Genomic DNA, 27,597 nt, shown 5'->3' on the forward strand with positions numbered 1-27,597 from the left:
TTATAAATATAATCGCAGGCCTACCGTTCAATAAAGGTTCGCGCCGCTTTCTAAATTCAATTATCTGGTGAAGCCTAAGATACCTATATAATCGGATTCTATTTCTTTAATTCGCTCCAATTGATTTTATACCAAAAGCCAACACAAAGTACATTATCCTAAATTATTCTAATCAACCCACACCATTTATAAAGTATTGAACACGTAGCAGTCCTTCCCATATAATCTAATTTCCTGAAGATGTCCTGAAATTTAAGTCCAAAATATCAACTGAGCCCAAAAACCTCCCGTTTCCATTCCGCTGCCTACCATCGTGTCATTTGAAACGAATTGCCAATGTCACCCTTGAAACTGGTCTCCTTCAATTCAATGGTGAATTCTTTAGGCAACGTTCCGTTGGTCCTTACAGCATTTCCTATTCCGAGAACCTCTCAAGTTTTACATTAGGGACGACCTAAAGGCCATCGTTATCTCAAGAAATCCTGAAAATATGTACTTGGAGTGATGATGATGACGACAGCCCGAAATATCCATATACGTAGGTATCATGGAAAGCAGAATTTTGATGAATGAATTTTATGTGTTAAGGACTATCAGCGGAACAGGAGAATGGAAGGAAGATTGTATGGACATGTTTTGTGATATTGTTTAGCAAGGAGTTTTTGGGGCGTTCCGTGTTGACTCGCCGTTTTGCTAGCAAAGTTGATTCATCTATTCTTTTCTATGGTGTATACTGGTTCCTTTGTAACAAACTTTTTTAATTAATATCCTTGGAAACTTCAAGATAAAAATTTTGCTCCCGGAACGGAAGTTGTCGTTCCTATGTTTAAATCAAAGAACAAAATCTGTGCCAACATGAGTTTTTTCTAAAACACATTGCGCTGAGTATCCAGGCAACGAAATAGTTCATATATTTCAAGGATAATCTAGCAGAGCCAAAAAGGTCCTTAGATTCATTGCTTTGGGACCTTTCTCGTTCAATCTCCTTCGAAAACCATAAGTCAATAAATTTTCTATAAGGATTATTAGCTCGCAGGCGTAGGCGTACAAGAATTTGTCTTTAAGGATATCCTCCACATAACATCCACACCACATTACCACTACCCTAGTTCCATCACACCAGTGGCGCCTTATTGCCATTTCGAGGACCACAAGGAGGCAAACAATTTTTACTTGAACCTTAGATCGCTTCGCTTGAACCTCGTAATTTTCATAAAATATTTACGACGTTAGTCCTTATTTTGAATTTTCGCACAAACGAGCATATTAAGGGGTTATAAGCCCTGTATTTAGTATAGAAGAAGAGATATAGCGGTACTTACCTCCATGTCGATTAACCCCGACGTCTTGGAGAATTAGAGCTGCCAATTCGACCTTTTCTCTGGCATTTTCATATCTTTCAGGATTTATGGGAATCTCAAGGGGACGATATGATTTTGAGACGCATAAACTTCCTAAATTTTCGGTGGCTATGTCGTGTACGGTGAGTAACGAGCGTTCGATTGATTCCTGGAATATATTCAAAAGGAAGTGGTGGAATGTAAAAATAGTGGTAAAATTTCTATAAAATTTATATTGCAAATTATTACGGAAGAATGACTTTAATGTGCTACGCTGTAAAGAACAAAGGGGTAGCCACTTGGAAGCTTTCAAGCAGCATAACTAGGGAACTTCGCTGTGGGCTGCTTTTCAATGATGGGGTTGAAGGTTGTTATTTTGAGTATACGTAAATCGGGAATTTTATTCATTCATCTTTAGCAATTTTAATGAAGAACCCATTGATCGTGAATGCCTCATCTGAGTGGCTCGTGAGTATGAGGGTTGAATATATTGATTTCCATTTCTTGGAATTAGCCACTGACAAATGGTTGTCTGTCAGTTTTGAAAAGGAATTAGGAATTCTTTCTTGTTCATGTTCATGTTTAGGTTAAATTTGAGGCAAATAGAGTCTTTGGGAGACTTGACAGAGAAAAACTAATTAAGGTCAAAAATGTATACTAAGCGCGGGTTTGAATCAGGGAGAAAACATGGATTGGTACCCACGATATATCACAAAACCTGGGAGACCCTCTGAAGGCACACCAAAGCCTTACCTCGAAATCCTATCTTCATTCCCATGTGGGAGTGCGGCGGTACATTGGAGGCGTGAACCTGAACGTCCACGCGAATTCGCCTCTGCCGCCGCATTGAATGGCCGTGGAAAGAGCTGACGGCCTGATAGGAGACTGAGGCGAACCATGTCAACATGACAAACACGCTCGACTAGACCGAAGGTGCGGCGAGAGCCACTTTGAAAAATAGCGTACGTGGACGTCTTGGCGGATGCCACAAGTTTCAACTCCGCCCCCATCGTCCTCGACGAGGAGACCATTGAGCTTGTTACTGACGTACTTGAAGAGTGCTCAAACGTCCGCCTGAAGGAGCAGTTAATTCGGCGCCTTTCAGAAGATGAGAAAGTAAACCTGAATCACTTGCTGAATGTCCTGACGCTTGGCGACCGTATCCCCAACTAGTTGCTCTGAGAAATGAAGCAACTGGGTGGGGATAAGGTCGGCTCTGAGCTGCTAAAGTCGATCTTGGCTGCAACGACTCCGGGAGGGCACCCGCGCCATCTTTGCCTGCACGGACTCTGGGTCGCTGGAAGTGCCCTTCGCTACAGCCGACAAAGTACACAAGGTGTACGCACGCCCCGTGGTCGCGAAAGTTTCCCGAGACACTCCTCGGGAAGTGGACGAGCTTAAGTCGATGGCGACAGTACTGGTCGATGCGGTAATAAAGCTCGTAGCGACAGTTGGTACTTTGCGTTCGGGAGGTAGATCTTGATTGCAACCATGGTCGAGGTCTGCTTTCGGGTTGACACACGCCGGGACCTTTATCGACCTCGACGATTTGCTGGTACCATCGCAATTACGGAACTTCAGCGACTAAATGTATCACAGGATGAACGTTTAACGTAACAGAAAACTAAGATTGCTGTTTTCCTCGATGATGGCTACTCGAAGCGCACTACCACGTCATCTTACAATCTTCGACCCCTTAAGAGACGTTGCTTCCTGGTCGACACGGGCGCTGAGGTGTCCGTTCTCCCTGTACTCCGTCCAAACACCCTAATGCCGCAAAATCTACGAGTGGCGGCTGCGAACTCTTCGCCCATCTGCATCTATGGTTACAGGCAGATGGACGTGACTCTCGGACTGCGCGAACGTTTTGCTGCCGTTTCATTCTGCCGGATGTCAGCACCTCCATATTAGGTGCAGACCCTCATTACAGACGTCAGGGAATATTTCTACCTACCAAAAAGACAATTTTCGAGGACGTTTCCGACCACTGCATTCGCGCACTCTTCAGAAAGTAGTTTCTCCCAGCAGGTTAAGCACGATGTTCAGCGCCACATCAACACTACCGGCTCTCCAATCTTGTCAAAAGTGCGTCTACTGTCACTCCAGAAGCTCTTTGTAAAAAAACAGATGATTTAATGTAACAAGGTATATGCAGGTCTTCCAATAGCTGTTGGTCCTCTCAATTTCACATGGTCCCTAAGCCAATCGGCGAATGGCGGCCATGTGGAGATTATAGGCATCTTAATGCTCAGACAGTTCCAGACCGATATCCCATTCTACTCACCCATGATTTTACTCAATCGCTTACAAACTGGCGTGTTTTTACGACTTTGGATCTAGCCAAAGCGTACCACAAAATCTCTGACGCTCCCGAAGACATTCCAGAAACGGCTATCTGCACTCCTTTCGGGAACTCTTCCAGTTCACTAGGATGACTTTCGGCTTTTGCAACGCTGTGGACACTTTCCAGAGGTTCATCCGCTCTGTCTTACGAAATCTGAAATTTTGTTCGATGATGATAATGTGGATAATGTTTTGGTCGCTGCCTCTTCAGAATCTGAGCACTTAGAACATCTCGAGTGCACTTTTCAACGTCTTCTTGATGCCGGACTTATACTAAACTTTGAAAAATGCAGCTTCCTCTAGAGGCAGGTAAAATTTCTCGGCCAGTTGATAGCCTCTGACGGTATCCAACCTGTTGAGGATCTGCAAACGTTCTTGGGTATGTTAAACTTCTATCGTCGTCTCTTGGCCAAGGCCGCTAATCACCAAGCGATCCTGAACGCCTACTTGTCTGGGACCAAAACTAAAGACTCCCGCGAGGTTGCGTGGTTTGTTGATGCCGTTAATGCGCTTGAGTCGGTCAAACAACAACTTGTTGATGCAACACTACTGGCATTTTCTGAGCCAGATGCACACCTAGCTGTGTTCGTCGATGCCTCAGATACAGCGGTAGACGCCATCGTTCATCAACGGGTGAATCAAGCTTCTTTTCAAAACAGCTCAACCCAGCTCAAGGCAACGACAGCGTATACGATCGTGATCTACTCGTCGCATACCCCGTCATAAGATACTTCGTTTTCTCCCTTGAGGGCAGGCCATTTACCGTGTTCACACAAGACCCTTCCTTTTGCGTTTAGGCAAAAGCCCGACAAATCGTCCCCTCGTCAACTTCGGCACTTGAGTTATATCAGCTAGTTTACTTCTGATATCCAACCTATGTCTAAAAAAGACATTGTTGTTGCAGGCGCTTTGTGTAAAATCTCGGAGGTCACAGTCCCCGCCGCGGTCGATTATACGGCAATTGCCGAGGTCGAAAAAGACGACGTAGAGCTTCAGAGCCTGAAGGTAAACTCCAAATACAAATTCAAGGAGTTTACTGTTTTCAGCCCAACCTCTTATTTACTGCGAGACCTCAGATAAGGGAACCAGGCCATTGATTCCAGCCGATTTTCGCAAGAAAGTATTTCGCGCAATACACGATCAGGGTGACGAACTGGGTAGTCACTGATAAATACTTCTGGCCATGCATGAACAAGGACTCTTAGGCCAGACAATGCATTGCATGCCAGAAGTGCAAGGCCAGCAAGCACGTTCGAAAGGAAGTAAGTGCATTCCCTGGGTCAACTAAGCCCTTTCACACCTTCCATAGCGGAGCAGAAGTGCCTTTCAGTCGAAAAACGAAGGGTGGGGAGTCCTTGACGAATTAGGGCCGGGAACAATAAATAAAGGTACATTCTGGGAAGCAGTCAAGTGGCTTCTGGAACAGAAAGCTTTAGTTTGTAGCCTAGAACCTAGGTTTTCCCAGGATATCCGAGACCTTGACTATCCCACAGAAAGGAACGAGGCAGAAGAGGCCATCAAATGAGAATGTTCGGCGGTGACCAGGGGTAAACAGGGGAAAAATTAGAATTGGTTAGGTGTGTGTAGGTCACGAATCCCAGCCGACTCAACCAAATGTTACAGATGTTTGGATTATGGACAGCATGTTGGGGACTTGAGAGAAGGGCCGCAATTGCGGTCAGATAGGCAATAAAGAGAGCACCTTCAACGAAAATTAGAATTCCGTCTTATGAAGGGACCGTGGCGCGTCTGATGAGAATGTTGCGCACCTTGAGGGCATGGCGCGGTGTTCAGTCTTCAGAGCAGAACTGGAACTGGAAGCTTGAATGCGGTCAACATGATTCGCATCCTACAAACCAATATGCACTGAAGTGCAACCGGTCACCGGCCCCTGCGGAGACCAAAGCTGCTCGTCAGTGAGCAGTGCCGAAGCATGGACCGAATTTCATGGCACCCTGACACCCACCTTAGGGTTCTTGCACAAGGCCGAGGGGACGGCTTTCCCTGGCTCCTGTGTTTAGTTGTAAAGTTTTTCAGTTGAAATTAGTGTCCATGTTTTTTTTTTTTTACAGTTGGTATATAAGTTGAGAAACGAGAACTAGGTTTTTTTTCCTTATCCTGTAAATATTTTTATTTTCTCCCGCATACGATCGTTTCGGAGACCATGTGCCTCCTTCCTCAGTGCTAGTACCCCTAGGAGGTACAATGTGAATGGGGACTTGCGGAGGCTCGGTTACAAACTGGTAATCCGAAAAATCAGAGCTCAGCGGAAATCCAGTTCACTTAAGGCCGAGCAGACAAATCGCATTGTAGGGACACTATTCTCTGCGCACCCCGCAAGCTCTTCGCGCCTAGGACTGCCCGCCTTTCTCTATAAAAAAGTTGGAACAAGTAACCCTCTCTATGAAAAACAAGATGGCGCTAGGACTCGATGGTATCCCAGCAGAGGTATACAAGTTAGTGTTCCAACATCGTCCAGAAGTACTGCTGGGCACTTTCAACGCTTGGCTGAAAAAGGGCATTTTCCTTTTCGTTGGAACGTGGCGGGGATGGCGTTGATCAGCAAAGGGAAAGACAGAAAGAGAAGAGACAGAAACAGAAAGAGTTGATGTTTTCATACCGCCCACATTGTATGCTTGACACTGCTGAGAAAGTGCTTGAAAAGCTGCCGTAGATTTATCCCAATGGCAGTCTGGTTTTGGAGCAACGAAATCCGAGATTGACGCTGTTACGCAAGTTGTCGATGCCGTTCGTGGAAGGGAGGCACGACGAGGTACTCCTCGTAACGCTTGACGTAAGAAACCCTTTTAATTCCATTAGATCGACTGTCTCGGCTGACTAGACAATACTTTCCACGTACCGAACTATCCTTTACTGATATTGAAGCACTATCTGAGGAGCCGCTGCTCTACGAAACGCTAGAGGGTCGGAGGAGGATGGAGGTCACGTCAGGAGAAGTGCAGGGATCCATCCTATGGCCAGACCTCTGGAACGCTTCCTATGATAGTCTACTTAAACTCGATATGCCAGAAGTTATGAAGGTGATGTCGCGGCGCTTGTTGCAGGACGCACTGTCGAACAGGCGCAAAACAAACTTGGCATATGGATACGAAAGGTTAACAAATGGATGCTCACGGTTTCAACCTTGCACTGGAGAAAATAGAAGTAGTCATCCTAACTAAAAGCAAAGGTCAACTACTTTGGACTGACTCTTGACTCAAAGATGAGCTTTTTTGAGTAAATCAAAGCAGCAGCGAACAAGACTGCAGCTGGAGTTTCGGCATTAAATAGACTAATGGCAAATACTGGAGATCCTACATCTAACTGGCGACGTCTAATGATGATTTCAACACAATCTGTTCTGCTCTATGGTGCGCTTTTGGCAAGGAGGCATGCTGTAAGCGTCCTGCGCAAGTACAGAGATGGGAAGCTTTGCGGGTGGCATCTGCATACCACTCTGTCTCTGAACTGGCGTGAAGGTAATCTCGGAGTGATCCCCGTTGCCCTTCTTGCTAAGGAATGTACAGCTATATACAAGTGCAAGAGAGAGAAGCCAAGGAAGCTGGTTGCTCGGGAAGAACAGGAACACATCCTAGATGAGTTGCTCTTGGCAAAATCAAACTATACTGAGATGGACTGCGCGGCTCATTAACAACTTAGGTGCGTGGCTGAATCATGGCTGACACTCACTATTTCCTCACCCAGTTCCAAAGTGGACATGGAGGTTTCCAGTCTTACCTGAATTGGAGGAGGATTGGAATAACAAAATCTCCGGATTATGTGGTTGCAAGTTGTGGACGATGCTCATTGCACCTTTCTTTGGTGGAAGGTGGAATGGGATTCTTCAACAGCTCTATTTAAAAATAGGAGATCTCTCTCCAGACAACATTGTCGAGGAGATGCTGAGGAGCGCTGACTGGTGAAGCTGTGTTGCCAATTATGTTCGGGTTCTTCTCATTGCAAAGAAAATCGAGATCGCCGAATGGCAGCGAGTTCCTTGAACTAACAATTTTCTTCCTTCTCTCTCGTTGGTGAAAGGAATTTCCTGATTTGAAGGCTCTGCAAAGCAGGAGATTTCGGGAGTTAGCTCGAAGTAATGTGACAAACGGTTCCAGGGTAGCTTTCTGACGATTGGGAGGTGTTTAGTTGGTAGTCTGACGACGTATTATGAGAGGGGTACATTTGTTGATCATATCCTTTTCCTTTCACCAGTGATGGAGATTACGGCCCTGTGTTTTATAGTCCACTAGTGGCAACTTACGTTCCTGCTTCTAACTACTGTAGAACAGCTTCTCTAAATGTTTACTCTGCATCTTCCCTATATTTCCCGAAAACGATAGCTGCTATCTCATTCGCATATTTTACTCTATTTGCCATCCTAGGGAGGTTGAGGTTATCATATAAAAAGTTTGCCAATAAAAGTCCCCCGATTGACCTCTGTGGCCCCTTTGTCTTAATAATCTATGTAGCTCGCTTGCTTTGTTTTGTTTAGTTCTTAGAGAATAGGATGAAATATTTATCTTATCTTCGTCAGCTAGAAATGAAGAATTTATCTACGGTGTTTTTTGCTTGCAGTAAAAGGCAACTGAGGAACATAAAAATTGGCAAGTCACCCTCTAGACCAGACAACGCTAAGTATTCAGTCGAGCCAGACGTCATTTAGTCTTTTCGTTATTACGATGATTTATTTATTTTCTTTTATTAGAATAATGTGTGCATATCAAAGCTGAAAGACAAAGTCCATGGATGCAGACAGAATATGAGCCTGTTTTCTTGGGTTTTCTGTTTGGTCAATAAAAACTAAATATACCGATAAGACCGTGCATGATTTAATTCAGAGAAAGTTCTGAGAAAAGTATTCCAATTCTAATGTTGTCCAAAGGATATTTATTTTCCTTACTAGAAGTTAATGTCCCGAAAATATTTCTACATTTCTCTCAATCCTCTGTATCTCCAGACAGACATTACCTTGCTCATCTGCTATCGATTTTTCATTTGCCAACAGACATTTTCTTTCATTTTGTTTTGGTTTCATTGCATTCCACCTAGGAGTCGTGAAAAAAGCAATAAATGAGCGAGAGGGGTGTTTGCTCTTTGTTAGTTGGAGGGTAGGTTCGGTAGAGGGTGGAAAAATGGAAGCGAAGACTGGGCAAGGTGAAGTAACAACATGAAAATGGGCCCCAGGTTTCTGGATTTAAAATTGTCAAGTTTTATTTCTGGTGCTTACTATATAGATTGGCAAAAAGGGGGGGGGGGGGTTTGGGAAGAGTCTAAAACGAGGATGAGCTACCAAACTTTTTCTAGATCTTTCGTCCTCGTCAACACTTTCTCTAACAATGCAAATTGCAAGGACCCCTGAGGGTTGAAACAATTCTTCAGCGAACTAAATGATTTTAAATCAGCATCCTTTCTATATTGCACACGTATTTATGTAGACAAACGTAAGTTAAGATACGCAAATGTTGAGAGTACTGAAGTTGAAGATGGTTCCTTAGAATCTGTAAAGATCTTGAGCATTTGCCAAGTAAACAGAGCAATATATTCTGTGAATCCTCGAAAACCCTTTTTGAAATGATGCGAAAGTATCTTTTACAATTCCAACTATTCATCTCTTGCAGTTGACGTGGAATCTCATTCCTTGGACTTTTGTTAGTGAGACAGGCACTTTTAACGATGGAATCCTTGCAATGACAAAGTAGACAGCAGCTTAAGTCTATCCCGAACAATTCCTTAAAGACGTGTCAACAGAATAGTAGAATAAAACAAAATTACGTAGAATGTCACTGAAGTGATGAAAATACATCTTTAAGCTGATGAGTAATCAAATCAAAACAACGCAGTAAAAGGGAATCACACTTAAACCATTCCTTCGTTTCTTATATGCAGAAAAAGGACTCCACGACGACGATAGACGTCACAATATCTTGACTAAGTTCACGGACAAAGTTTTCAAGAGGATATCCTCAAAATTGACAGAGTAAGTTTCTGAAGTCTTCAAATTTTAATGACGAAATGAAATTTTTGTTGTCTCTGTCGCCGTATCCTTGTTTTGAATTTTCTCCAGAGGAAGATTGGGTTTTTCAGGATGATGGGACTTGAATTTACATCGACTTTACCATTTCAGGAATTCTATGAGATGATGTCGGTATGGTTTCAAGGAAATTAATTAGTTTATATTAATAGATTGGAGTGCAGAATAAATTTGATGAAGTTTGAAAGTAATGTAAGCCAGGATCACAATATGTCAGAAGACAATATATCAGTGAAATGACACTCAGAAATTGTTGAACCTGAAATATGACATTAATTACAATTGAACCCTATTCAATATTCAAACTAAGAAGCCCAAGTTTATAGAAAGGATGAGATAGGTGAAATATTGGAAAGCTCTGCCACGACTGTTGCTAGTAAAAGTTTGAAGTTATAAACCAGATGTCTTACCACCACTTACTCTGGAATATTTAGGTACGGTATGGAAAAAGGAGTTCGGTCTTAGGAAAGATACCTTTCGAAACACAAGTTCGTATCTTGTACAGTTCCTCATTAGATGATTTGGTTATCGAAACATTTTTAAGGCAGTTATTAAAGAAATCGATCGTTGACTTTTCTGATACGTTTCTTGGCAATTCCCCTGACTCTATATAACTCTATATATATATATATGTACAGCAAATTGCTTCATCTTCTGTTTTGACTCCTCCCAGGTGATCCGTGTTTTCCAGGTTTCACTGTGCGAGGATCAATTCTCCACGGACTTTCTCGGTTCGCAAGAAGTTAAAATCACTGACACCTTTTTTTTTTTTGAGGAGGTGGAAATCTTCAAAAGACACTGGTCTGGACATACCAGCGTGTGGGATTTTTACCTACTAAAACCACCCCCGACTCCCTCCCTGCCCCGCGGAACCACCATAAGGTATTACATCTCGGGGCGGAGTCAGCTCACTCTAGTTTTGTCACCTATCTTCTATACGCGGCGCACGTGACCGCGTTTTTTCTCCTTTCCTCTGCTTTTTGCAGTTTATTTTGGATAGATGCGATCATGCAGTTGGCTGCATTTTCGGCACCAGATTTTCTGGTACCAGCCCCTCTCCTAGAGTCTCCTCTAGGTTCCTCCTTTCTTCCACAAATCTCGGACAGTGGAAGAATACATGCTCTGGGTCCTCTGGGACTCCATCACAGTTTGGACAGTCAGGTGAGGTCTCCAATTTAAACTTGTGAAGGTAGTGGAGATATCCTCCATGTCCCGTGAGAAACTGGGTGAGATTATAATTAATCTCACTGTGTCGTCTCTCCAACCACTGCTTGATGGCAGGAATGAGCCTCTGAGTCCACCGACCCTTTGCCGAGCATTTCCATCGTTCTTACCATCTATTTATGGATCTCCCCCTTTCAGTTTTCTTCGTCCGCGATGAGGAAGAGGTTGGCTTTGCATTGTATATGTTCGGCATCTCATCTGCCAAGATGTCAATCGGCATCATTCCAGAGGTGAGAATGCTGCATTATCTGAGACAGTCTTGAAGGCAGAGCATACCCTCAGGGCTGTCCTCCTGTAGACTGAAATTAGTTTGGTAGCGTTCCCTGACATCCGCAACGCCTCCCTCCAAACTGGGGTTGCATAGAGCATGATCGGGGCCACCACCCTGGCTATAAGCAACCTAGAGGTATGTCGTGGCCCTCCCACGTTCGGCAGCATCCTTGCCAGGGCCATACTTGCAGTTGATGATTTGTCGCAAACATACACCACATGTGTGGTGCTAAGCTAAGCTTCCTGTCTATCACCACCCCCAAGTATTTGATGGTCGACTTGGAAGTGATGATATGATTCCCGATCCTAATACAGGCATAATTTCTCTTCCGACGCTTAGTGATGAGGACCGCCGCCGTTTTTTCATCCGCAAGTGTCAGCCCAAAGCCCTTTAGCCAACTTTTAACAGCACCGATTGCCTGACTTGAGTATAACTCAGCATCTTCGAGATGCTTTGCGACAACAACCAGCGCTATGTCGTCAGCGTAACCCACCACTGTGGCTTCCCCCGTAAGGGGAAGATTAAGTACATCGTTGTACATGATGTTCCACAGCAGTGGGCCCAATACGGAGCCCTGCGGGACACCCGCGGAAACAACGTACTCCTGGGGTCCGTCATCAGTATCATGCCAGAGCCTCCTTTCAGTTAAATAACTATCGACGATAGCAGCGAGATAGGCGGGAATACCAACCTTCGCTAAAGATTTGCGTATTAGATTCCAGTTGGCCGAATTGAATGCATTTTTCACATCCAGGGTTACTACCATGCAATATTTGCTGGTACTACCCTTTCCGTGAATTGCATCTTCGGCCAAGCCAGTAAACAATTTGATGGCATCAATGGTTGATCTGGCTTTACGGAACCCATACTGTCGATCTGAAAGGCCGCCTTGGCTACCAATAACCGGGAGTAATCTATTATAGATTACCCGCTCTAACATTTTCCCCACCGTGTCCAGGAGACATATGGGTCGGTATGAGGATGGTTTACCTGGAGTTTTACCAGGCTTAGGCAGAAGTACCAACTTCTGCCGCTTCCATGCCGCTGGAAATATCCCCTCGGACATGCACGCTTCGAACAACTCAGCGAACATGTCCGGTCTGGATTTCACGGCAAGCTTAAGGGCCTTAGTCGGTACTCCGTCCAGGCCGGCATTTTATTGTCTCCTATTATACCGCAGATATCCAACAGCTCCTCTCTGGTGACTGGCGGAATTGCCGTCATAATCAGAGGTGGTTGGAATGTGTCGGTGCTCTCCTCTTGCTGGGGGAATAACCCCTGGATGATTTTTAGCAAGAAGGTGGGACACGTGATCCACGGAGATGTATCGTCCCATCACGATTCTGTAGGCACCAACGCCCCCCCCCACGGGTTTATGTCCGCTTCTGAGCAGAGCTCCTTAAAGCACTCGCTCTTGCTTCGTTGGATGGCGAGCTTGAGGTTTTTGCGGGCTGCCTTATAGGCGCGCTCTTTTTGCGCCTGATCGACTCTACCTACCGCCCTCTGAGCCGCTCTTCTGGCTCGGTGTCAGGCTGATCGAAGGGCGGTCAGTTCATCATTCCACCAGTAGTTTGGTCTTCTACTGGGGAATGAACACCTTCTAGGCATGGACGTGTCACATGCTTTGGCGATGCATTGAGCCAGATGGACGGCTCTTTCCGTAGAGGTGCCTTGTTCATCAGGTTGATCTAACCACACCTCTATGAAGGTCTGCTCATCCAAATATTTTGCAGAACAGCCTGAAATCTTTTTTGGTTTTGGACATGATAGCTCTTTGGCCTGACGCTCGACACATGTCTCAAAGAAGATTGCCTGGTGATCGCTGTGGGTGTATCGTACACAGACGCATCAGGACATACCTCGCGTCAGCGCAGGGCTGACAAAGGTCAGGTCTATAACCGTGCCTGAGGTGTTTACAGAACCTTCGTTAGGCAAAACTACGTTCATCTGCGCAAAAGCTTCTAATAAACTGCGTCCTCTAGCATTTGATTGCCTACTACCCCACTCTTGGGCCCAAGCATTGAAATCGCCAGCAATCACCTTTGGACTTCGTCCCCTCGCGTCGAGAACAAGATTATCAAGCATTTGCTCGAATTCAGACAGTGTCAAACTTGGTGGGGCGTAGCAGCTGTATACATATACACCACTTATTTTCGCCCACACAAAGCCACTGGCTGCCTGACTTGCAGAACATTGTATGGCCTGTCGACCGCGAGCCCTTTTCGCCGCTCCACCAGTCGAATCTGTGACCCATATGCCACCGTAATGGTGTTTATACGGTTCGCTTATGATGGCGATTTTCATGTCAGATTCGAACGTAGTCTGCTCAAGTAAAATCACTGACACCTGGGAGAGCGTAAAGCTCAAAGTCATCTCATACGACGACAGCCCTAAGAGACCGGTCGCTCGCATCTGGTAACCAAAAGTTTTCATGGATAAAGACAAGCTCGTCCAATACCTGCGCTTTCAAAATCCCAGAATTTTCATTGACAACTGGGTGCTTATCAAATAAGAGGAACCCCAGTGCTTTGAAGTATTGGAAAAGGCAGATGACAAAGTACGGTTTGGAGGCAGGAATGCAAATGTAAAAATGTGACGACAGCCTTGATGGAGCCGCGGCCGACAACGAGCTATTCAGGGCGATGATGAACGACGGTCTGACGGGGATTGATGAATCTCCTATGCAAGAAAATCATGCTAAGGGTAGCGCAGATAAATCTGGAGCACTCTAAGTGCACCTCTGCTAATCTGGTGGTCTTTTTCCTGGAGGAAGACGTCGATGTAGTACTAATATAGTAGCCCGGGATCGTGGGTGACTGTCACATCAAAAGGCCATAGCACAAGAGACGGTGATCGGGAGGGGTCTAGAGTCTCCTGCCTTGCCAGAATAAGTCTGTACTGGATCTGAGTTCCAAAGACCTAGTCGTAGTCAAACTGGGGCAAGCGAGAGCGGAGAACGTGTATATTTGCTCGACTTCCATGGCTCAACAACGCCAGAAGAACAGCAACATTTGACATACCTTATTGCAACAAAGAGTGCGGAAAGTGATATCCGAGTTGGCAGAACAGTTCATCAAGCAATTGCAGAGTTTGAAAAGGATACACATATCAAGGAAGATACGGCGTTGCTGCAGGGAGGGGAGATTGAGAGTGCGGAGTCGTGACCGATAGTCAACCCCTGGAAGGTTCTTTTTATAATATATTTATAGGGTCCGGGTGCATTTGGGTTGCACAACTTCGCGGTAGTCACGATGCGGAAAGGTGACCACACTACATAGCAATATTCAAGGATGTTTCTGACAAGGGAATTGAATAGTGTTAAAGAGGACTGAATTGAGGTAAAGTCCGAGGAGGAACATAAGACAAAACCAGACATTTTGGAAGCCCTATTGATGATGTCAGCGAAGTGGAAACTGAAACGAAACTTACCGTCGAATATTACACCCAGGTCTTGGAAGGAGGTCAGTAGTGAAAGGGGATGTCCACTAAGAGAATAGGAAAAGGATGTTGGGGAGGGTTTGAGCGAATAGCACATCCAGCGGCATTTGCTGACATTCAGTGCTAGCTCGCTGGCCGAACACAAACGGACTAAATTATCAAGGGATCAAGAGAACACAGTCCAGCGGTGACGAAACAGAGGCAAATAAAGCAAACACGGGCAGATGAGGATGAAGGTAAGGTCATTGATAAAAAACAGGAAGAGTAGGGGGCCAAATATAGCCTTGCGGAACGTCAGAGGAAGGAGAGAAGGAACGAGATGAGTATCCATGAAAATGAACTTTGCAGGAACGGTATGAGAGATAAGAGAAAAGCCAGGAGATGATTGAGGGAGGGAAGTCGAGTAATGAGATTTTGGAGAGGAGAATATTATGGTCAACGGTATCAAAGGCTTTATGGAAATCAGTATAAATAACCTGTACCTCCTATTGAAAGAAGCGAAAGAGGCAGCGAGAGCTGACATACCCGATGTGACACCGGGACGAGCGAATAAAGAGGGAGTCTTACCAAGTGGCGCGACTGACGCTGCGGGGATGGCAACTCCAATACCATGTAGTGCCCTTGTTCTGAAAAAAGCCCAGCCAGAACCCCTAGTCCTGAGCAGGTGGATTCTGAAAGGAACTGAATGGAAATGTAGTCGACCGTTCTAGCTAGAGCCAAAGAGGAAAGGCTCATTAGAAAATACGCGGCAGTGGTGAAGCGTATGTGATCGGCAACTTTTCTCCAGAGGAACGTCAAAAACGGATTTATGGAACTGGAGGAACTATTGGATCGCATCTCCTTCTACAAGCAAATGTAGAGAGCAGCGGAAGACGATTGGAAATCCGAAACAGTCGCACTCCTCGCTGAGAACGCTGTTTCCGCCAAACGGATCACAGATAGCTCACTGCAAAGCAAGCTGGGGAAAAAGCGGAAAGAGGACAACGTGCCTGAAAGAGACCATCAAAAGTAGTTTGCAGGGCACAAAAAAAAGTGCAAAGAAGGATAGACGGAAAAATTGACCACGCATCCAGAGACCCGTCTGTCCAAAAGCTAGAAAAGACGAGAAAACGGAGAACGGCTAGACCGTCGGCTCTGCTCAATAAACCGATGAAAGGCAAGACATTTGCAGAAGTCCTTAGTGAAATCTGCTACAGGATGAAACACGAAGATAACGGAGCAGAGGTGTCTTCCATATGGAAAACTCCTTAGCTGCGGGAAAATCAAAATTGGATGCTACAGGTGTCTGAACTATGAACACACGTCAACAACTTGCAAGAAATTGGAAAGCAGGACAACATGCCGGAGAAGCAGGCAGATAGGTCACCAAGCGAAGACCTGCAAGGAAAGCGAAAGTTGCGTTCTCTACAGGGATCGTGGCGCATTTAGTGAGAGCATCGCACACACTGCAGGCTCGGAACGGTGTCCAATTTTTAGGGCAGAACTGAAAAGGGCTATGGCGCGAACGGCATGATCCTTATTTTACAAATTAATATCCATCGGAGTCCAGTTGTTAGGACAGTTCGCTGTGGAGGTATATGCTGATCTAGTGCTAATCAGCACCCAATACCGAAACAGGGACCTGGCTTCATGGCATGTCGACTCATCGGGCGCAGCTGTCATCTTGGTTGGGGATGTGGTTTTTTTTTTTGGCCAATGCTGAGGGAATGGGTTTGTCTGCATTCGCTGTTTACGGATAAAGTTTTTTAGCGTTTACCTGACGTTGAATGAGACGATGATGGACTTTTGGCGGCTTTTCGGCCGGTCTCCAGAGAAGACGGGTTTTGGAAATGGCGGCGAGAACCGGGCTCGTAGTTTTAAACACCGGATCCACACCATCGTTTAGGGGTTCAGGCTGTGAAGGAAGCATTCCTGACATCACTTTTGCGTCGGAATCTCTGGGATCATCAGTGGACGGCAAGTGACCGCTTTGGAAGTGGTTGTCGGCGAGCACCGACGCGAAGCTCCCCCTGCCTATGGAATATAGCGAGGGTAAACATCGGCAAGTTAGTGGAAGCTCTTGGAGCAGGCACAGCCGAGGGTGCTCTGGAGGGTGATAGCGTCGCAGCTGACACCATCGTAAATTCATTGATGAACCTGATAATGACGGCATCTGAGGCTTCCATGCCCAGCCGCGACAAGCCTTTTATGTACTGGTGGACGGCAGAAATTGCCGACCTACGGAGGGAGTGCCATAAGCTCCGCCGTTTGCCACAACGTTTACACACTAACAAGGAGACATGCGCCATAAAGGCACATTATAGATCAGCAAAAAGAAGAATCCGCAGCGCGATAAATAAAAGTAAAGCTCGCGGCTGGCAGAACCTGGCCAACAAGGTGCATGAGGACCCGTGGGGACTTGGCTATATGCTTGTTACTTGCGAAGTCGGAGCTTTGCGGAAGCCCTGCATACTAAATATCGACCAGATGGACGGCATTGCACTGACATTTTTCCCCAGATTTCCTGTACGGGTTGATGTCAATAGCCCGGAAAGCGTCGAAGATTGTCCTCTTTTCACAATGAGAGCGCTCGAAGAATCAGTTCTCACTATTAAAAACAAGGAGGCGCCAGGTCCTGATGGCATCCCGGCGGAAGTTTACAAACTCGTGTTCCGCCAAGCGCCAGGAGGGCATTTTTCCTTGTCGCTGAAAGGTAGCCAGACTCGTGCTGATCAGTAATGGTAAAGGAGACCCGGAGCTCCCGTCTGCATACCGATCGGTGTGTATGCTTGACACGCCGGAAAAGTGCTCTAGAAGCTCATCAGCAGTAGACTCACTGAAGCGGTCCGCGTTTCTGAGGACTCATCCCCAAAGCAGTTTGGGTCTAGAACAGGGAGATCTACAGTAGATACTATTATGGTGCTCGTAGATGCGGTTCATCGAGCTGAGACATACAGCCGCCGATCTCGACGGATAGTGCTTGTCATAATGCTTGATGACAGAAATGCCTTCAATTCCGTAAGATGGATGGATGGATGAACCATGTTATGGTTTCAGCTTTACGGTGGAAAAACGGAAGTAGTCATCTTGATCAGAAAGACAATCCCGACCCTACGTTCCATATCGATTGGTGAGTTGACTATAGAGCCAAAACCAGCGGTTAAAAATCTTGGTTCAATGCTCAATTCAAAGATGAGCTTCTTCGAGCAAGTCAAAGCAGCAGCGGAGGGGTGCAGCTGGAGCCTCGGCATTGAGTCGGCTTATGGCGAATGTTGGGGGCCCTCTATCTACTAGAAGACGTCTTCTTATGGGAGCAACGCAGCCGGTTCTGGTCTATGCCGCGGAGGTACGGGCTGGTGACCTTGACAAGGAGGTGCGTCGTAAGTGCCTTGCGCAAGTGCAGAGACGGGGACCTTTGCGAGTGGCGTCTGCTCATCACACCGTCTCAGAACCGGTGGTGATGGTAATCGCGGAAGTGATCCCCGTTGCGCTCCTTGCCAAGTAGCATAAAACTAACTACTGCTGTAAGGGCGAAAAGTGAAGAGAGGTGGTTGCCTGTGGAGTAAGTCAACGCATATTTACCGAGCGGAAACTCTCTTGGCAAAATGAGCCAAGGGGCAGATGGACTGCGCAGCTCATCGACAATTTAGACCCGTGACTGAACCGAGCGCATGGTAAGATTGATTACTTCCTTATCCATCTTCTAAGCGGGCGTGGAGGTTTTCAGTATTACCTGCACAGGGTTGGGAAGGCGCTATCTCCTGATAGTGTGTTCTGCAATGGAGTGCCGGATGAAGCTAAACAAACCTGCTCAAGAGCTCTGGCAGCTGGAGTCGTGTTGCGCATTATGTTCGGGCTCTCCTAATTCTGAAGAAGATTGAACTCAACCGGCTGGGGAAGGGGTTCCCTAAACTAGCAACCGCCTTCCTCCCCTCCTCTCCCGTTGGTGAAAAGCATTCCCTGACTGGAACGATCCCAAAGCCAGGAGAGTGGGAGGCTAGCCCGAAGTAATGTGTCAAATAATTCCAGGCTAGTTCTCTGATGACAAGAAGGTGTTTAGTTGGTGGTCCGTACTGTTGCGGGAGTCTTACATTCTGTGCGTAGATTTGAATTTCAAAATTGGTTTGTACTAACTACAAAGTAACCAAAGGGGGAAGAGAAGAAATTTGCTTCTGAGCACTCTGTAGTTGGGCAGAAAATGAGTACTCCATGGTCCAGCCTGGAAATTATATTGCGGGGAGAAGCAAAAATATAAAGGATTTATCCAAACCAGAGATTAATAAGTTGACTTGGCTTTGTCGACTCAAATTGCCACTCTTATTATTGGAAAAGGTTTAAAATAATCAACATTTCGTTTGGTTTGGTTTGCCTTATCACAGGCTTGGCGAGAGGAGGTAGAAAGAGGGAAATCAACCCGGACCTGGATTCTTCTCAGGGGTTTGAAGTCTCCTCCAAGAAAGTCGACAAAAAGAACATAATAGTCACCCCGCAGAATTTTCATCCTAGGCCTAGTTTTTATAAGAAGTTTTCACCTCGGGCCCGGATTATTTGCTTTTAGGGCTCTGCGTTATTTTCATGGTGAAATTAGAATTGGTTGGAGAAAAGAAAAGTTGCTATAAAAAGAAAAAAATATATACGAAAAACAATGAAATTTTCACTGGATTCACTTAACAGATAACTGAGAAGGGAATTCAACTCAACAGATAAAACACAAATGCAATGGAGTTCGGGCAACAACTACAGAAAGCTAAGGATACCAAATACCATCCTCAAAACTTTAAAGCCTTTTGAAAGGAGAGGGTGAAATACCATCTCATTTTACCTTTCTGAAAGGAAAAACTTACATAAGTGCTAATACCTGCGACTTAATGGAAGAAATTCACTTTTGATCCGTCTAATAGTCCCTTGGCAAGTGCTCGAAAATGAGGGTTACACAACACTCTCTTAACTTCGCTTATGCCATGATATTTATTTTCAAGTTATAAACCCTCAAGAATTAACATGGTACTTGCAAAAACCCCGCTTCTATTCAAATTCTAAAGGGGGTTCACAAATCACGTCACGTTCACTATATGTGTAGTATTATGTGCAATATACTCTCCCTGCCAAGTAGATCCCATCGCATGCTACAGGTGGGCTAAAAATATCTTTTCGGCCCCTTCATGTAGCAGAAAGTGAGGTAACTCTCATGTCTCGTCTAAACGTTTGTGGGGGTGCGAGTATTACATGAAAGGGTAGAATCATTCAAGTTTTATTCCATTAGAGGGTGAAATTTTCCAGCACTAAATAATGGATGCAATTACACAGGCAGGGATGTCTGTTGAAATTGGAGCTGGATTTCGATACTCTAACGTATGTAGATACTCGTGGTGTGATGAGACGATTCAATTTGTCCGACTCGTGTTTATGGAATTGTTTGTGAGTAAAAAATGTGCTTTAAAAATAGTTTTGTGTTGAAAATTTAACGCTTTTCCTCTGGGCAATTTTGTTTCATCAAATTACACCTGGAAGGTGCATAGTGACATGGTGAATGCTATGCGTGGCCACTATCGATCTAGTGATGTGACACACATGTTCCCAAAGGTTTATGAAAAGTCTACATCTCTCCTTTAGAGTTTCATAATGCGTCGTTAAATATGGTATACTCATCAAACCTCCTGGGTCCTTTTATCTGTTTCAATTGTGTCCTAATTTTATGTGAGCTAATTGTGAAAAATTAAGTTCGTTTGATTGCTATATGGTTCGGGTTTGAAAAGTTCCGCATTATCACAAATTTCACCCCACTATAATGCATATTTCGGTTCGCTTAGCAATATATTTGTGTAATCTTAGCCCTCCAGGCATTTGTAGCGTTTGTAATGTCCTTAAGAAGTTTCTAAGTGTTTTCTTTTGTTTGCAGGAAGGTGATAGGATTGCCTTTTTCCAGTTGAACGCAGAATGGATACCCTAATAAATATTTTTGAGCAAAATTCACAAAAGAAGGGTCGAAAAACAGTCAAGGGTAGGTGGGGGTAGAATTCAAGTGTACTTTACAATTAACAATATAAATTTTAATTCATTGACCACCCCACTGAGTTAGTGCCTTCTACCGAGAAAAAGACTAAACTTTTTCTAAAGTATTCGACTCTTGTCAAGGATTTGGAGCCTGGCAATTGTTTGAAGATGAAAATTTCTTTTTAAGATCTGAAAGTTCCCCGATATTTTAGAAATAATTAATTCCTTTAATAATAATGGCCGTACTGGCCTGCATAATCCTAAAACTTTATGTAACTCCGAGTAATATTTATGAATGGCAGTGCTATGTGCATTTTGACGCAAGTGTTCAATTACATGGCTTTTGCTTAAGCGGGTTGGCACAGGCAATGTAGAATGCAATGAGCACATATGTAGAGGATAGCCTGGATAACAGCAGTTGATACGCACTCGCATGTCTCTGGGTCTGCTAAACTAGAGAATATAGGGAAGGGGTTTCACTTTGGACGTCTCGGTCCCTTCATGTTATGTACAAGTCATCACGTATATCATACATGATGCGCTAGGCTGGAGGAACATGACGTGAATTTACCGAAAAGTGCATGTGAAGTTAAATAAAAAACAAAATGCCAGCTCGGCCGGCGGTGAGTCCGAAAACTGCACAATTCGAGTTTCACGTGTGCTCGAGTGGCTGTTTGAAGGAAGGATAGTGACTTTCGGGCGATCAGTCGATTAACTAGGGTTTCGTTTTATGCCGGAGAATCTGTGAAGAATGAAGCCCGAATGGAGTTGTTACTGGGAATGGACAATTTGAAATGTGGTTAAGGAAGGTGTCGCATATATCAAGTATCGGAGTATCATCAAGTTCTACCGAAAAGGATGAAATAATTTTTTTCTCTGGGATGAAATAAGTTCAATAGTGGAAGTTGTTCTCCTGTCGAAAATGAAAAAGGTTGAGATGAGTAAGACTAGGAAGTTAACAAGCTGGAAAGGATTTACTATTCGGAGAGAGTTGCGATGATATTTGTGTTGATGATTAGAAAGTAGATTAGAAGACCTTTACCTGGTGATAAATAGCATTGGTTCCTTTGCAACTTAAAAGCATACCTACCTACTATGCGCCTCTACAATCGCGCTGTTAACCCAGGGCACATCACTGGCGGCCTCACTACTCTCTCTCACTACTAGTACCTGTAAAATTTTATCCATCTCTACCACCACAGCCCCGGGGAGATGGCGCCACTTTATTTACAGCTCTGCTCTCCCAGATCGGAGTGGTTTATACTGGTTTTTAGAGTAGATACTATCCACTGCAAAAGACACGAATCCACTTATCTTCTAGTAAGAGCTTTCTTAATTGTACTGATGTTGTTGAATGCTCAATCTGTATCTAATAAGGCCGCTTATAGTGTGGCGATCACTCCACTAGTGCTAAATTCTTTGTTTAGAAAAGCGCATGTGGATTTACTTTTAATGTTAGCGTACTGGGGTTTGAAAAGGGGCGACCTGTCCATAGTTGTTTTTAAGTGGATATCAAGGAGACACTCTAGGGTCTCTAACACGAAACACTTGAGGTTGATTTATCGAAAGCTTTTCGCGGACTCATCACCACGCCTGCCCGCTTGCAGTATGAATGGACACACATCAGGATCAGCTTCTCCAAGGAAGTATTTTTCCTGTACAGTGCCGCCAATAATAGTTGGATACGTCCAACAAAGTAACTAAAAAAAGGAGCAATTAAAGAAACAATTTCCTTTACAATTTCAGATTTGCGTGCACCACCAGATACGGCAACTGGATTGCCAGCAGGCTGGCGCTTGGTATCTCTCGAAGTGCTCATCGAAGAAAAAGAAGGCGACGAATTCAACTTCGTGAGCGGAAGAAGAGAATAATAAAAGATAAGTTCAGTGTTAGTAGAGTAAGTGCCCCTCCGGCAAATCCACAGGTACCCCCTCCCCAACTACTCGCCCAAAAAGATGAAATTCCGCCCAGCACTGGGTGCAAAATCAATGTACCCCAGTTCTTGCGAATTTTGAAAGAAAAAGGGTTGAAAACAACCCTAAAGAATACAAGGGCCGATAGGACCCTCATCTTTCAGCAGAGCAACGAAGATCATGCGACGATTTTCAATCTTATTAAAGAAAAGGGGCTACATGTCACAATAAGCACCCCACCAGTCCTTGATAACCTGCGGTCTCCACTGACAGACAGACCCGGTTGACATAATCCGAGACCACAATGAAAAGTATCTGCACTTGAACGCCAAAACCGTATCCAACCTTATCACGCGTTCCGACAAGCTTCTCCATAACCACAACCTAATGCATCCACAATCGGGGCTGTTCATGGCTACCTTCGAGCTTTCTCAAGAGCCCATTTAAGGTGAAGTATATACAGCACCAAAAAATTTCGTTTGAGAAAATCAATCCTATTCAGGCAGTGCAGTGCTACAACCGCCAAAACTTCGGGCACATCGTCGTCAATTGCTCCATCGTGCACAGGTGCGTAAGGTGCACAAAAGGCCATGTGTGAGGGGAATGCCCAAGACCCGCGGCAGCCACACAAAATTGCTGCAATTGCGACCAAACCAGACATCCCGCCAACTACCGCGAATGCCTGGCATACAAGGGCATGGTTGCCAGAAGCGATTTCCAGTCAGAATTAAAGTACCTAATTTTTGGTGGCAACTTCAACCCGAGGCACACTTCCTGGGGCAATTTGGCAAAAAGTCGAAATGGGGTTACCTAATTTTTGGTGGCGACTTCAACCCGAGGCACACTTCCTGGGGCGATTTGGCAAAAAGTCGAAATGGGGTTACCATCGAAAAATGGATCCACAACCAAAACCCATTAAACCAGCTTGAGAAGATCTTACTCGACACACCTACAAGACCTGAAAGTCAATTCATACTTGACTATTTCATAATGTCCGCAGAAGCAACACTCACATTACAGGTGTTAACGTGCAAAATTTTACCAGGAATGTCCGATCACTTTGCAGTTGAGCTTAAACTTTCCTTCTCATCTCAACTGCAGAAGCGAGTACCCAACGAAGAAGAACAAGAACCTTCGCCCACACGCTCTGGGATAAGCTCAGGGCAGAATTAGCACCACAGCTAAACCTAAAAAAATAACAGTCTCGCATAATCTAACGGACAAAAGGGGCGGATGAAGCCATTATCTTGGCTAGTGATGCCATCAACTCTGCTACACGAAGAAACACAAAGTTCCTCAAAGTCGATGATATTCAGTTTAATAAACTGCCATACCAAATATTAACACATCTGAAAGTCAGGCAGATTTGGCGTAGATATCTCAAACGCAGCTTCCATAAAAATGGAAACAGAATTACGACTTGGAAAGTAGCGAAGATAATTGCTATTAAGAAAAAAGGCGGCTCTCACGAACAACAAAACTTCAGGCCCGTCTCTCTCCTTTCCAACTTGGGCAACCTTTTTGAGAAAGCATGGACAGTGGCGTTAGTCCAACACTACGATTAGAAAAGCATTATACCGAACCACCAGTTTGGGTTCCGAGCCAAGCATGAGACTTAACATGCTCTAAGCTGCCTTCACGCAGCCGCAGACTTAACGTCAACAAATAACCCGCAGTAGTGTGTGCGTTAGATCTTGGAAAGGCCTTTGATTTCATGTGGGTTAACGGAACTATTAATTAACCTTGAATTCCCTCTCCTGGTGATCAGACTTTTAATAAATTTAATACATTTTCAATCTCTTTCGGTCAGTTCTGGAGTACCGCAGGCATCCATTTGAGGACCTACAGTTTCTAACATTCTCACAGGTGACGCTCCAATCCCAGAGAGTGGCACAGAACTATTACATTTTGCCGGCGACACGCTCATCTTTTGGTGGAGCCTCCGCTTAAAAGTACGCATCGGGAATACTGGCAATACGGGAAATAATATCCTCTATATTGCCCCGCCTTTGGCTATAGCCTTGCAAAGTTTGGTTGCTCCTGTGATCTGTTCGATCCCTTCACAAAATTCCCTGAAGCTGTTCCGTTTTGCTTCCTTCATCGCGTTGCTATACGCAGTCAGTGCATTTTTGTATCTCTATCAGTCCCCGGTTTGTTTTGTCCGGTTGAAAAGTATTCGTACCTCTGTTCTCCTTCTGGGCAGGTTCCTGTTCCACCGTGGTACATCCTTTGATGACTTAACTGTCTTAGCCAGACAGCTGGCCTAATATGGGACAATGACGACTGTGTTGAGGTTTTCCACCACCGTTTCTAGTTTGAGTTCGCTCCTGATGGTACCGCCCCCTTGTAGGTGGCCCATTGTCTATCTGTTTCTAATGGAATAACTTATATATATTTTAACCGGTCGTCATGAGAAACAGTGACTGTGGTTGTCATGATGATTGATTAAGCAGCCAGTAGAACTACTGCTGAAAGAATGAGACTCGGGACTGGAAACAGAACGAATCAGAGCCTCTACTTCAGGAGCTTCTGAAACATGAGAAGAATAAGACCCATCCCGGATAAATTATGAGATCAGAGCTTCTGCTTAACAGAAAAGCGGGATGCACGATTTACTAACTTGCGAGCTTGAGGTTCGACTTTAAGAGGTGCCGAAACATTTCAAAAAAGGTGTACGAATTACACATACGTTCGTAAGCGTCTACTTTCAGAGCTGCTGCTGAAGAGTAAGGCCAGATTGAGAATCGATCCCAATAAAATAGCATTCAATTACAATGAAGACTACGATTTGAAAATGCATCGAAATTTCCTCACTGATCTAGTGGCTATATTGTGCTCATCTTGTAGTGCTTTCAAGATTCATTAAGAAATGGCTGGTCTGTGTTATTCCACTGGCAAAATCACCACAGACTGAGCGTTTTGACAGCATATTGGGAGGTACAATGCATGTTGTAAAATAACATCTGGTCATTTAACATCCACATTCAAAGTCAAAAGGCAAGTGTATCTTCAGATTGGTTTACTTCCTCCATTACCTGAAGAAAATCGGCTGTTTTTACAAATATACTAGGGCAGATCAAGGTCTCCCTGATTCAGCTAGTTACTGTATAATATTTCATCATCATCATCAACGGCGCAACAACCGGTATCCGGTCTAGGCCTGCCTTAATAAGGAACTCCAGACATCCCGGTTTTGCGCCGAGGTCCACCAATTCGATATCCCTAAAAGCTGTCTGGCGTCCTGGCCCACGCCATCGCTCCATCTTAGGCAGGGTCTGCCTCGTCTTCTTTTCCTACCATAGATATTGCCCTTATAGACTTTCCGGGTGGGATCATCTTCATCCATACGAATTAAGTGACCCGCCCACCGTAACCTATTGAGCCGGATTTTATCCACAACCGGACGGTCATGGTACCGCTCATAGATTTCGTCATTGTGTAGGCTACGGAATCGTATAATATTTAATTTAATTAAAATGAATGAATTTTCCAAGTTTCAAAGTCATTAATGTTTTGGATTCACTTTGGTGTGAGATAAACGATGGTAGATACTAACAGAGCAGCTTGCCGTAAGAAAGTAATTACTATTCATTTGCACTTCCAATTTTGTTTTTCATGGAATTAATTCTAAAAGTCCACACGCGCTATTTCTGCTAATTTTTAATTAAACAAGCTTTCAATCAATTGGAAGGTTAATTCTTCAAGTTTAAATTGACCATTGATTTGCAGCGGTTGAGTAGCTTTTTCCAGTCCAGAGATTCTTCCTGGCACCAAAGCATCAGCTACTTTCCTTCACCCTTTTATTGTTTCCTTTACATTTCGGCGCCTTTTGTAATTATCCTAATCCATTTTGAATGGATTGACCCGAAGACTTCCAAAATATATTTTTTTTCCAATCAGTAGAAAAAAAATTAAAAAATTTATATTGGCAGCAAGTAAAGAGATTGATTTGTATTATATTTGCGATATCTCCCACAGCAATTTTCATAAATTTTTTATGTATTGTATAAATTTCAGTTGGGCCTACAGCCAAATTAAAATTTAATTAGAGCACGAGAGTGGATACAAATGAAGTAAACAGATTGGAATATTCACGGCGAAGTTCAAATATGGGTAAACACAGGAGAGTTAAGCATGATTTCCATAAACCTCGGGCTTAGGTTAGGATGTTCTCTCCAATATTCAACCGCAATTAAACAGCAACACTTTGATGATATAACTTTATGTCAGTATTAAATGGTAAATCTTTAATTTTATGAGAGCGAGGGTACCGCTGAAAATAGTTTAAACTAAGTGAAAATTGTAAAATGACGACTTTTCCATAAGAAAGGAGTTAATCTGAATAAAGCACAAAAGTGAGAGTAACGGAGATGCTATATGCACATTAGTATAACTGCCAATTTAAAACTTCAATTTCATCTATTTTTTTTGTTATATTGGGGAAATTACTATTACTAATTAGCTAACCTACATTTAGGAATACAACTTTAAACCTATGCGCTAGATCTTATAACTATGTAGTTCAAGAACAACAAAAATACCTTTGGAACCAAATTCCCGTCTGAAAGTTTGACATAGTTCTTCGTCGACCATGCGATTCCGTAGACATCCTGAACTCCGAAGCTGATCGCTAAGATGGTGATCAGTAAAAGTCTGCAATGTGATGTCCTTATCCAGGCTATGGAATTGTACCAAAACCACAGCCTCGGTACAACCTTTACCATGGCTAGTTATCATCGGCGGGTATCTAAAAAGAAGAAAAAAGGATTGAGTTAGTTAAATATATTTCAGAATTAAGTCCTCTTTGGAGAACTACTAATCGAGACCTTTCATCTGACACCCCATATGGCTATATTCTTTGAAGAAAGTTATGTACCCCTGTTTGTGTGCACGGGGGTCTCCCTTAAACTGAACCTAAAACGACACTATTTTTTGTATGCGTGGAAATCCACTCAATTTCCGAAAAAGATGAATGTCATAGTTAGGTGGAAGCACAGACATCACTTTCGGTGGTGGACAGTTTGGTTACTGTGACATCTAATGTTGCAAGGGGCTCAGAAAACG

General features: G+C 44.2%; 1 protein-coding gene across 1 annotated transcript in view; it reads right to left on the reverse strand.

Annotated features, from left to right (window-relative positions):
* The window catches only part of LOC119647247 (probable G-protein coupled receptor CG31760), a 178,263-nt gene extending 151,006 nt beyond the window's left edge, over nucleotides 1-27,257 (reverse strand). The window contains exons 1-2 of the mRNA XM_038048125.1: nucleotides 27,075-27,257; nucleotides 1,323-1,509 (exon numbers count right to left, since the gene is read on the reverse strand). Of these exons, the coding sequence (XP_037904053.1) occupies nucleotides 1,323-1,509; nucleotides 27,075-27,257 (370 nt within the window). The remainder of the gene's footprint in view (nucleotides 1-1,322; nucleotides 1,510-27,074) is intronic.
* Nucleotides 27,258-27,597: the final 340 nt, after the last annotated feature.

This window comes from Hermetia illucens, chromosome 1 (assembly GCF_905115235.1).
Source record: "Hermetia illucens chromosome 1, iHerIll2.2.curated.20191125, whole genome shotgun sequence".
Taxonomy (NCBI): domain Eukaryota; kingdom Metazoa; phylum Arthropoda; class Insecta; order Diptera; family Stratiomyidae; genus Hermetia; species Hermetia illucens.